The sequence below is a fragment of the Ceratotherium simum genome, chromosome 25 (assembly GCF_057802395.1).
Source record: "Ceratotherium simum simum isolate JZ-2026a chromosome 25, ASM5780239v1, whole genome shotgun sequence".
Taxonomy (NCBI): Eukaryota; Metazoa; Chordata; class Mammalia; order Perissodactyla; family Rhinocerotidae; genus Ceratotherium; species Ceratotherium simum.
Window position 1 is genome coordinate 19,777,975 of NC_141924.1, and position 12,006 is coordinate 19,789,980.

The 12,006-nt window shown below is 40.8% G+C and overlaps 1 protein-coding gene across 3 annotated transcripts in view; it reads left to right on the top strand.

The window, feature by feature from the left end:
• Positions 1 to 12,006, top strand: part of GLT8D2 (glycosyltransferase 8 domain containing 2) — a 37,990-nt gene that overhangs the window by 6,017 nt on the left and 19,967 nt on the right. Inside the window, exons 1-3 of one of the 3 annotated variants that reach the window (XM_087449022.1) lie at positions 6,720 to 6,793; positions 9,332 to 9,376; positions 11,483 to 11,575. In XM_087449022.1, the coding sequence (XP_087305148.1) occupies positions 6,736 to 6,793; positions 9,332 to 9,376; positions 11,483 to 11,575 (196 nt within the window). In that variant the 5' untranslated portion in view covers positions 6,720 to 6,735. Of the gene's footprint in view, positions 1 to 6,719; positions 6,794 to 9,331; positions 9,377 to 11,482; positions 11,576 to 12,006 lie in introns of those variants that run through there. The other 2 variants (XM_087449021.1, XM_004418042.3) reach the window with 2 other exon arrangements.

The following is a 12,006-nucleotide window of genomic DNA, read 5'->3' on the forward strand; positions in this document are numbered from 1 at the left end:
AACTTAACCACTACGCTACAGGGCTGGCCCCTGTAAATATTTTTGAGGAATTAGAAAAATGGAGTTGCCATTAACTGAGCTGGAAAAGATTATGGGAGTGCATGTCTGGGGTGGAATATTAGGAGCTCAGTTTTGGACCGGTGGACGTCTTCAACTGGAGATGCCAAGTGGGCAATTGGCTTTAGGAGTCTGGAGTTGGTGTGAGAGGTCTGGGCTGGAGACAGCCATGTGGGAGTTGTCAGCATGCAAATGGTATTTAAAGCCGTGAGACTGGATGAGGTCTCCCAAGGAAAGAGTTTAGAGAGAGAAAAGAAATCAGGAACTGAGTCCCGAGGTGTTCCAACATTTAGAAGTTCAGGAGACAAAGAGAACTAGCAAAAGAGACTGAGAAAGAGCAGTCAGAAAGGCAGCGGGAAAGCAGCTGAGTGTGGAGTCCTGCAGGCCAGTGTAGGAAGTATGTGAAGGAGCAGAGAGCCGGCAGGTGGTCTGCACTTCCCATGCATCCTGGCCTTGTCCCCGCATGGGAATGAATCCTGTGGTGCGTTTCCTTGCAGGCAGGAACCACGTTAATCCAGAAGATGCTCTGCCAGGCTCTGTCCCAGACATTCCAGTTTCTCTTGGCCCCAGCTCTCCGCCTCTTAGTCTACGCATTCTGAAGATGTCCCTCCCTCCGCTCCCTCCAGCTCTGGTCCCTGACCTCCTCCATCAGTTTCCTACCTCTTGACAGCTCTGATCCCTCCACCAAATCCACACATTCAGCTCGTATCTAGGAGCTGCAAACATTTCTTGAGCACCTACTTCATCTATTAGAATGCTTTTGACTACAAGTACCAGAAACACCGATTTACAGCAGGTTAGACAGAAAGTGCCGCCATCAGAGATGAGATGAAATTGTAAACAGGGAGAGAAGGATGCCAATCAGGCATGCCGAACCTTTATACAATTTCATAGTTTTTAAAAAAATTAATAAAACAGGCTTTCTTTTAGAAGTACATGCTTCTCAAGGAATCCACTCCTGCCTTGTATTCTAAAAGTGGCTTAAAGGTTTCCTACAAGAATCTGCTTCAGAAATTTCCGTCCTTAGCTCACCACTGCTGGGCCTTGTAATTAGATGTGCCATTGTCGGTTTCCTGGAACCTCTTGTTTCATCTGAAAGAGATTTTAGAGTTGGCAGCATGCTGGACAGGGGAAAGATGAGCCCCCTTCTCAGATGAGTCAGCACGTAGTATTTCTCTGCTTCTGGCGTGATCTCGGTAGTTACAGTAACCGACCATTCAGGAGCCAGCAGACCAACCTTGCCTGTGAGCTGTGAAACTTCATCAGCATCTGTCACCTGCTTCCTGGGGTAGCCAAGATAGCCCTTCAAGGGCTCCAGCACCTTGTGGTTAAAAAGCATAGGCGTTGAACTCAAAGAGTCCTAATTTTAAATCCCTGCTCTGCCGTTTACTAGCTGTGTGATTTTGAGCAAGTTACTGAACCTCTCTGAGCCAGTTTCCTCATTGGAAACTTGGAGATAGGAATATATTCACCTGAAGGTGTGGTAAGAATTTAAAGAAGGTAATGTACCTAAATGGTGAGCATAGAGCTGGGCACAAATGAAGCTTTCAATAAATGGTGGCTCTTATTCTTATCTAGGCTTTGCAAACGTCTCCTCATATGTGCACACCATTCTGCCCACAGGGAATGTATTTGAAAGGACTCTTGTTTGCAAGACAGTGAACCTCATGTCAAAGCAATGGAAGAAAAAAAGGGGAATTATTGGCTTGGCTCACTGGGACACCCAGGCAAGAGCTGGCATCGAAGACTCGAGCTCAAATCCTTCTGCTTTTCCCCCTCATTCTCTCCTGTGTCCCATTCCTCCTGTGGCCTTCCTTCATGGAGTGGCGGGAGGGAGCATGTGGTCAAAGACCATTCTGGGCTTACATCATCTCAAAAAGTTAGCTATTCAGCTAACCATCTAAAATCGTAAATGGATAAAAGTTCCTGAAACCAGTCTCAGAAGAATCCTAAGTAGTGTGCTGTTTTGACTCGATTCTTTCCCAGGTGCAGATGTAAATACACTCAGAGCTCCTGGGTGTAGAGTCTATATCCCGGGAAAATAAAAGGGACATTGTAGCTGGCTCTTTATAGTGATTTAAAGACTTGAATCAAATTCCTATTGAAGAGTTTCCCTAGACCACTGCCAGCAAGTCCTCACAACACTTTGGTTCACAAAGAAAACTGGGAGTACTATGACGTGCTGCCTTTCCTGATTGCCTCCTGCAGGCTGTCTCTGTGGTGTGGCCAGTCTCTAAAGGTTCCCATTCCCTGCTTGCTGACTGCTGCCTCCAGTCAAACGTCAAGTTCAGAAGTTCTTTTGAAGGACCATAGTGAAGAAGGATCAACTTAATTTTAAAATAAACTTTGAGTTTTCAAGACAAATTGTTATTTATAGCAAATTAACTTTTTTTTTTTTTTTTTAAGATAAAGGAAGTCAGTTTCCAGCATCTTGGCTGATTGGCAAAATGCCACAAAGAAATGAATGAACATATAAATGTGACAGACTTGAATATTAAATTTTCAGACTAAAATGAATTTTATAATCTAAAGTTCTTTTCTAATGGTTAAACTTAATTTTTTCATCAAACCTGCCCTGCTGTCCTCTGCTTCTCCTAATGCCCCCTGCTTATTCTGATGAACATATAAGGTGTTGTAATAAGCATATAGATAAACTGAACTGGGACAACCAGGAAGCAGGGTTGTTACAGGTGTATTTTAAGAACAGAGAGTTTGTTAGCTTTCTTGGATTTCAAGGCACAAATAAAATTGTCCAGAATCTTGTGCAAAGGTAGGATTTGAATGTGGGGAAATGTTTGGTTGAATTTTTCATGATGTTATCAGCCCTTGTCTTGCCTCCTTAAGCTTGGTGCCACTTTGAGAACATTGCTGAATCTTTATTTGGTGATATCACTCACTTTTTAGCCACTGATGTCTATCCAGATCTATAATCCTTCTTGTAGGAAGTATTGGAGAGAATCCAAAACCTGAGTTGAACCCTCTCTCTCTTCTTTGGGCCACACTTCATCCTCTAGATTCAAACTCCTTGACAGATTTCAAGTCTCCCTTTGGACATCCTGAAATTAGAATGAAATATTAAAGAAAAAAATCAGTTCAGTGGAAAGGACAGTCATCTCAACAAATGGTTCTGGAACAACTGGATATCCATATGCTTAAAAATGAACTTTAACCTATGCCTCATGCCATATACAAAAATTAATTCAAAAGGTAAATATAAAATATAAAACCACAAAATTCTCGGAAGAAAACATAGGAGAAACTCACCATGGGTTAGGCCAACAGTTCTTAGATATTACACCAAAAGCATGATCCATAAAAGAAAAAATTTGATGAATTTTCCATCATTAAAATTAAAAACTTTTGCTCTGCAAAATCGGTTGTTAAGAGAATGAAAAGACAAGCCATGTACCGGGGGAAAGTATTTGCAAATCACACATTCAACTAAGGACTTGTATCCAGAATATATAAAGAACTCTCAAAATTCAAAAATAAGAAAATGACCCAATTAAAAAATAGGCAAAAGATTTTTCGTTTTTTTTTGTGAGGAAGACTAGCCCTGAGCTAACATCCAATGCCAATCCTCCTCTTTTTTGCTGAGGAAGATTGGCCCTGGGCTAACTAATGTCTGTGCTCATCTTCCTCTACTTTATATGGGACGCTGCCACAGCATGGCTTGACAAGCGGTGTGTCGGTGCGTGCCTGGGATCCAAACCTGTAAACTCCGGGCCACCAAAGCAGAGCGCACGCACTTAACCGCTGCACCACCAGGCCGGCCCCGGTAGACAAAAGATTTAAGCAGACACTTCACTATTGTATTAGTCAGGGTTCTCCAGACAAACAGAACCAATAGGATGTATGTATATGTAGAAGAGATTTATTATAAGGAATTGGCTTGTGTGATTATGGAGACTGACCAGACCCAAGATCTGCAGGGTGAGTTGGCAAGCTGGAAACTCAAGAGAGTCAATAGTGTAGTTCCAGCCCGAGTCTGAAGATATGAGAACCAGGAGAAGTGATGGTGTACCTCCAGTCTGATTCTGGCAGGCTCAAAAGCCAGGAATAGCATATGTTTTAGTTCAAGTCAAAGGTATCAAAAGCCAATGTCCCAATTCAAAGGCTGTCAGTCAGACTGGAGAAATTCTCTTTCTCGGGGGACAGTCAGCCTTTTTGTTCTATTCAGACTTCAACTAGTTGGATGAGGCCCACCGACATTAGAGAGGCCAATCTTCTTAACTTAGTCTGCCAATTTAATGTTAATCTCATCCAAAAACACCCTCACAGAAACACCCAGAATGTTTGACCAAATATCTGGGCACCCCATGGCCCAGTCAAGTTGACACATAAAATTAACTATCATAACCATATACAGATGGCAAATAAACACATAAAAAGATGCTCAAGGGACTGGCCCAGTGGGGTAGTGGTTAAGTTTGCATGCTCTGCTTTGGTGGCTCGGGATTCACAGGTTCAGATCCCAGGCGCAGACCTACACACTGCTCATCAAGCCATGCTCTGGCAGCGTCCCACAAAATAGAGAAAGATTGGCACAGATGTTAGCTCAGGGACAATCTTCCTCACAACAACAACAACAACAAAAAAGATGTTCAAGTCATTAGGGAAGTACAAATTAAAACCACGGTGAAATATACCTATTAGAACAGCTAAAATAAAAAGTACTGATGGGGCCAGCCCAGTGGTGCAAGTGGTTAAGTGTGCACGCTCTGCTTCAGCAGCCTGGAGTTCGCAGGTTCTAATCCCGGGCGTGCACCGACGCACCGCTTGTCAAGCCATGCTGTGGCGGCATCCCATATAAAGTAGAGGAAGATGGGCACGGATGTTAGCTCAGGGCCTATCTTCCTCAGCAAAAAGAGGAGGATTAGCAATAGATGTTATCTCACGGCTGATCTTCCTCACACACACAAAAAAAGTACTGATAATACCAAGTGCTGACAAGAACGCAGAGCAACTGGAATTGTCTTACATTGCTGGTAGGAATGCAAAATGATACAGCCACTTAGGAAAACAGATTGACAGTTTCTCATAAAGTTAAACACACCTCTACCAAATGACCCCAGCAATCTCACTTCTAAGTATTTACTGTAGAGAGGTGAAAAGTTTAAATCACACAAAAACTTATAAACAAGTGTTTACAGAAGCTTTATTCATAATCACAAAACACTGGAAACAATTCAGATGTCCTTCACTAGGTGAATGGATGAATAAACTGTGGTACATCCATCCAATGGAATACTATTCAGCACTAAAAAGGAACGAACTATTGATACACTCAACAGCACGTATGAATCCCAAATGCCTTATGCTAAGTGAAAGAGAAGAGTCTCAAAAGTTTGTATACTGTCTGATTCCATTTATGTGACATGCTGGAAATGGCAAAACTATAGGGACAGAGGACAGATCAGTGGTTGCCAGGGGCTAGGTGTTGGGCAGGGTCTGCCTACGAAAGGGCAGCACAAGGGAATTCTTTGGGGGTGTTGGAATTGTTCTCTATCCCGTTTGTTATGAGTATTACAAGAATTTATGCAAGTGTTAAAATTCATCGAATGATACACCCCCAAAAGTGAATTCTACTGTAGGTAAATATTTAAACATTTAAAAGTCAAAAAGTCAAAAGTTGAAGCTTAGCTGATAATATGCCTATAATAAATTACACGTGTCACAGGAAGGAAGCCTACTTAAAAAAAAAAATAAAAAACAGGTATACCGAATATTTATTATACAGCACCATTTGTGCTTCCCTACGTAAAGCACCCTTTCTAATTATGGAAGTTAGCAATAGGAAATTTATAGAAATCCAGGAGACTACAAAGAAATTACCTTGTCAGCATGTATCAAATGTCTTGGCAGAAAAATAGTTCTCATAAGGCCAATTCTTCATTCTCTGAAGAAGCAGTCGGCCTCTTCTGTTAAAAGAAGTTGTTCCTGGAATATGTCTAGTTGATAGGCCTCTTGGAATTTGCCCTGAATTTGTCTCATGCAAAGCCAAGGGCTCTGGGTAAAAACTACAAAGTTGGGTTGGTAGAATATGAGAATGGTTCGATACATGGCAGCAACTCTCCTTGCTAATCAGAATATAATGCAGTGTGTGTGTGTATTTAGAATCTCTGGTGCTTAACTATTTGTTTATTTGTTTTATTATCTACTCGATAATACATTCATGTGATTCAGCATTCCGTAGGTGCCAAGGCTGCTGTTTATTAGAACACACCAGTCGGGTCTGTTCCAGCCATTTATAGCTGGTGCCCATTTTAATTGATTGGTGCCGAGGGCCATATTGGTTATTAAATAAGTTCAACATAAGCCCTGTAAGAATATCAAGTGAAAAATCTCCCTCTGTTTTGTATCCTGGCCCCTCCTTTATTTTCTGTAATCTGCAATTCAGAGGCAGAGGACTTTTCAACATTGGTCTATATGAAATTGCAAAGAGGTGGGTATTTTAATTACTTCCAACAGTGTATAGCAATGCAAAACAGGGAAATCTTATCTCAAATCTGTCAGTAGCATCCCTCCAGTCTTCTTTGAGGGCTTTACTTTCCGTTTGTGCCCCTTGCCTCTGGCAGTCACCCTGAGAGTCAGCCGCCCCATCCTGACGTTTGCGTGGGACCTGTTTCTCAGCCTGCAGTGCATGGCCCTGGAGCATCTCGCCGTGAGCCCCAGGCTATGAAAAGCCTCAGGACAAACCTGGCAAATCTTCTCAGAGCAGCAGTTTTTCTAGATGGTAAACATTTAAAACATCACTTTTTTTATAACATCTTAACCTAGATATCGGTTGGGTCAACCTAGCCCAGGGGTTCTAACCTTTAACCTGGGGTGCACAGACCCTCAATGTGTCCATGGATACATTTCAAAGGATTTCATGTACTTATATGAAAAAAAATTATATATCTTTATTTTCACTAACCTCTAATTGAAATTGAGCATTTCCTTCAATTGGGAGTGACGGCAACAAATCACAGAAGTAACTTCATCACTGGTGGAAATCAGATATTTTCATATCACATTACAGTTGTCACAGATACCTCACATTTTTTAAAGCTCATCACTACTTCAAGTTACAGTAACTATTAAACCTGTTAATATTACAGTAACTATTAAACCTGTTCTTATTACTTAATAAAGAAGCATATCTATTGCTATATCACAAATTTGGGTTTTTTCCCCAATATTCTGATGGTTTTCTTTTCTAAAATTTTGTAATTGGTTTTATTTATAATGTAATGTATTTTTTAAGCTTTTAAAAACATTATTCTGGGAAGAGGGCTATGGGCTTCACCAGACTTCCAAGATATTTATGTCACAAAAAAGATTAAGATTCCTGCCGTCTGCCATAGATTTGGAGATTCAGATAAAATTAACTCACCTTTCCCCCATCCAATAACCCCTCCAAAAGTCCTACAAATTCCTGATGGCTTACATTCTCATTTCTGGTGCCCATAGAACTTTCTGTCTCAGTTGCTTCTCTCCCCCATGCTGTGTGTTCAAAATGGGGAACATGGTCCCTTTCTCTTGACTTCTCTCAAATGCATTGACACGTGTCTTTAGATCCAAAGGGAAAAGCAGTGTGGACGTAGGTGGGGATTCGAAGGTGCCAAGGATGGTAGAAGACTGTGAACTGAATATTGGACATCCCAGTTCTTGAAAAGTCTCTGAGGCTCACCTGCCACAGGGAAAGAAGTTCTCCTGGGCGAGTGGCAGCCCCTGCCATGAGATCTTTCTCCTCCTCACATAGTGTTCTTGGGCTGCTGCCAAACTCCAGGATCCCAGCTCATCATTTACTCAGACCCATGTAACACTTTCCTGTTCTCATCTCTGCCCATCCCATCTCTGCACAAAAGACTCTGATTTCATAACAAGAGTTTTCTCCCTGAGGGGAACTCTGCTAGCAATGAACGGAGCTATTATTTTCCTACCTTCTTGCACAATTGACATGAATTTGAAGGTAAAACAAGAAACTTGTAAGATATTTTGACCTCTTAGTGGATGACTTTGAGTGTTCTCTCTCCTTTACCATCAGAATTCCTGTGGGAATGTTTGAAAGACATTGCTTTAGGACTTCAGTGAAGATAAAGACTGATGGAGAGGATTACATGCATTTAAAATAAAATGGAAACTCCTTTACAGACCCTACAGTTTGTCTCCAGCCTCTTCAGGCCAGTCTCTCCCTTAGTCCGCTGAGTTCCGGCCACATTGACCTTCTTGCAGGACTTAGAATACTCAGAGCTCTTCTCAGCCACAGAGCCTTTGCACCTGCTGTTGCCTTTGGGATGGGATGCTCTCCTGCATTCTCTCCACTGGCTCCAAACGCTGTCTCCTCAGTGAGGCTTTTCCTGATTTCTCTTCCTGCTGCACTCTCCACCTCTGTTGATCTTTATCCCAGCATCTCTGTTGTTTCCTTCATATCACTTACCATAACCTAATTATTTTATATGTTACATTTTTTTAAAAGATTTTATTTATTCATTTTTTTCCCCCCAAAGCCCCAGTAGATAGTTGTACGTCATAGGTCCGCATCCTTCTAGTTGCTGTACGTGGGACTCGGCCCCGGGTTGGACGGAGAAGTGGTGCCTCAGGGCGCGCCCGGGATCCGAACCCGGGCCGCCAGCATCAGAGCGCGCGCACTTAACCGCTAAGCCACGGAGCCGGCCCTATGTTACATTTTAATATCTGCTTTCCCCATGATGATAGGAACCAGGACTGATTTGTTCCTTGGTGCATCCGCAGCACATAGCACAGTGCTGGGCTTTTAGTAGGATGGCAATAAGTACTTACTGAATGAATGCTGAATTGAGTGTAAGGTGCACCCCTCTCAGGGATGGTTCTGTTTTCACAAGGGATTCCTGAAGATGTAAAAGCTTCCTTATCAAAGGAATGAAGTTATGATAGCATAAAATTGGCATAGGGTTGGTATTTTAGATCAAGGAGACCTTCTTGTGTGACATTTCTTCTAGTTAGTACCATCTAATCTGCTAACTCAGAGAGCGGACAGGATTCTTTTTGGAGAAGGTAAAAAAACTTGAAGACAGAAGATTACCTCTGGGGGGGCTTTGTACGATTTGAACAGCCAGAGAAATCAACTTGGAGAAGTGAGCTATACATTCAAGACATATTTAGTTTCTGAAATTCTAGGTTCAGAACGGTAAAGAATGATTGGACAATTTGCCACATATCAGAGGGTCAAAGTCATAGTCCCTGATAATTGTATGATGACTTCTGGATTGATTCTCTTTTAAACAAAATTTTGTTCTTTAATCCACAGGTCGCAGTTTTTATCCACGTGAACACATGGCTTTGTTACGAAAAAGTAAGATTACAACTTTTGAAAATCATGATTAAAAATAGATATTTTAGAGGACTGTTTTGATGCTGGGTCCCCTCAGCATCAAAGAGATTTTTAAAAAAATCTCTGGTTTTCATGGATAATTTTCCCATAGGCAATGCTTGGAGTCATCATTTCAGAATGATTCCCATGCAAAGTTGCTAAGTATTTTGTTCAAAGGTGGATTTACCATGAGAGGGGCCATACATCTCTATAAAACTTGCACATATAATTTATTTTCTCATTTTAAATAAACATTCATGTTCCTGCCTGATTTAGCATTTGTAATTTTATATTGTTATTCTTAAAGAGCCATCTCAAATTATATAATCTTCAAACCCCATCAAAACCTGGATTTGCCCCTGATTTTAGATCCAGTGGCTTATCAATCTGGGGGAAACATAATAACCTAATTGTGTTACTGTTACCCTCAGGGTAGAGTTGCCTGATGTAGCAGATGAAAAGACAAGATATCCAGTTAGATTTGAATTTCAGATAAACTGAATAATTTTTTAGTATAAGTATATCCCAAATATTGCATGGGACATACTAATACTAAAGAAAGTGTCAGATGGTAATAGACATTTTAATCAGATGTATTGATAAACTGTAGAACTTTCTCCCTTGTCTTCTGCTTCTCTACAGTTTTATTTTAAACTGAGTTTAGTATCTGGTTGTCTCTGGCTTAATCTGATAATCTAGAAAGGCAGAGAGGAGCTGGATGTCAGCAAAGTACAACCATTGCACCACGGAGTGTAGCTCTGGAAGGCATCCGTGGAGATTGTCCACTTCCTTCCTTTTACAAATATGAAGACAAAGGCCTAGGGGCCAGAAAGTAGATCAGTATAAGGCCAATAAATGTAAATATCTCTGTGCTCAAAAATAATAAATAACAATACACAACAATTGTAAAGTCTTTATTGGGCCTACATTGCCTTTGTTAATTCCCAAAACACCCCTGTGAGGTAGTGATTATTATTACAATCCCCATTTAGCAGATAAGCAAACTGAGGCTTAGAGAAGTTAAGTAACCTGTCCAAGGCCACACAGCTAGGAAGTGGTAGAAATGAAACTTGAGTCTGACTTTAAATCCAGCCCTTTCCCCTTATACCAAGGTTTTCCAAACTGCAGGCACTTGGGTACCACATATGGCAATGTGCCACCTTCTCAATTTTTCATCATCTGTGTTCCTTCTGTTCTATGCATGACTTACTATTTTCTTTAAATTGACTCATTTAAAAAATTATAACTGTACTTTATAATAGAAAGTGTATATCCTTACTGTAAATAGAATAACAGTTATCTCCTATCATAAAAAGAAGGTGATTGTATAAATATATATGAATAGAATAATACTAATCAATTCTGGGTAGCTTTTTTTTGCCTGCGTATGAAATTAGGACTGATTTCTCACGCTGTGATTTAATGTTACTTAATGCTATGAACGTGAACCTCCTACATCATCTTGTGTACAACCAGTGGTCTGTGCTCAAAACACAGTCCTATACCACCCTGCTTCTCAGTAGATTCCAAGCGAAAAGCATCACTGTTCTGGAACAGTTGGTCCTGGAGGCTTAGAACTGGAAGAGGTATTGGGTCTTCTAACCTCTTATTAGCTTCTTACTACTTCTAACCTCTTCTTGTACAGCAAGAATTTTCTGTACATCATCCTTGACCAGTGGTTGAATTAACTGAGAAGCCGCTGTGTTATGATGGCTAAGAACATGTACTCATAATAAGTACTGCCTCATCATAAGCATTATGTAAATGTTGGCTATTGTTTGAAACAAAGTATTCATGCACAGAAAGTGGCTCCAAAGGCAGCATCATGTAGTCATTAAGGTTGTAGCCTCGGCCATCAGACTGCCTGTGTTTAGCCCAGGATCTTCCTTAAACTACATCTGTGTATCCTTGAGCATCAACAGTATCCCAGGTTAACTCTTTACTCCATAGGCTATTTCCTTGAAGAAGGGTCCCAGACCACCACTCCTATGTATGTCAGGGAAGGCATCTCTCACATGGCTATTCTAAACTTTTCCACAATTTCAGCTTAATAGGTTAAACTTGAACATGTTTCTATTTTTATTTCAGTTAATCAGGTGTTGCTGTTCCTTCTGATTTTGACCCTCTGTGGGATTCTGTATAAGAAAGTTCATAAGGGGACAGTGCTCAGGAATGAAACAGGTATGCAAAGTGAAATAAGTCAGTCACAAAAAGACAAATACTGTGTGATTCCACTTACATGAGGTACTTAGTCAAAATCATAAGGACAGAAAGTATAACGGTGGTTGGGTGGCTGGAAGGAGGGGAAAATCAGGAGTTATTGTTTAATGGGTATAGGGTTTCAGTTTTACATGATGAAAAGAGTTATGGGGATGGATGGCGGTGATGGTTGTATGACAGTGTGAATGTATTCAATACCACTGAACTATGCACTTTAAAATGGTTCAGATGGTAAATTTTATGTTGTGTATTTTACTACAATAAAAAAATATTTAAAAAAAAGAATGAAGCAGGTAAGCAGGAATGAAATCTGTCAAGATGGGATACTAGGAACATGGTTTAAATGTGTTCCTTCAAGTCCTTTCAATAGCTGGCTTCAGAGACAAACAAAA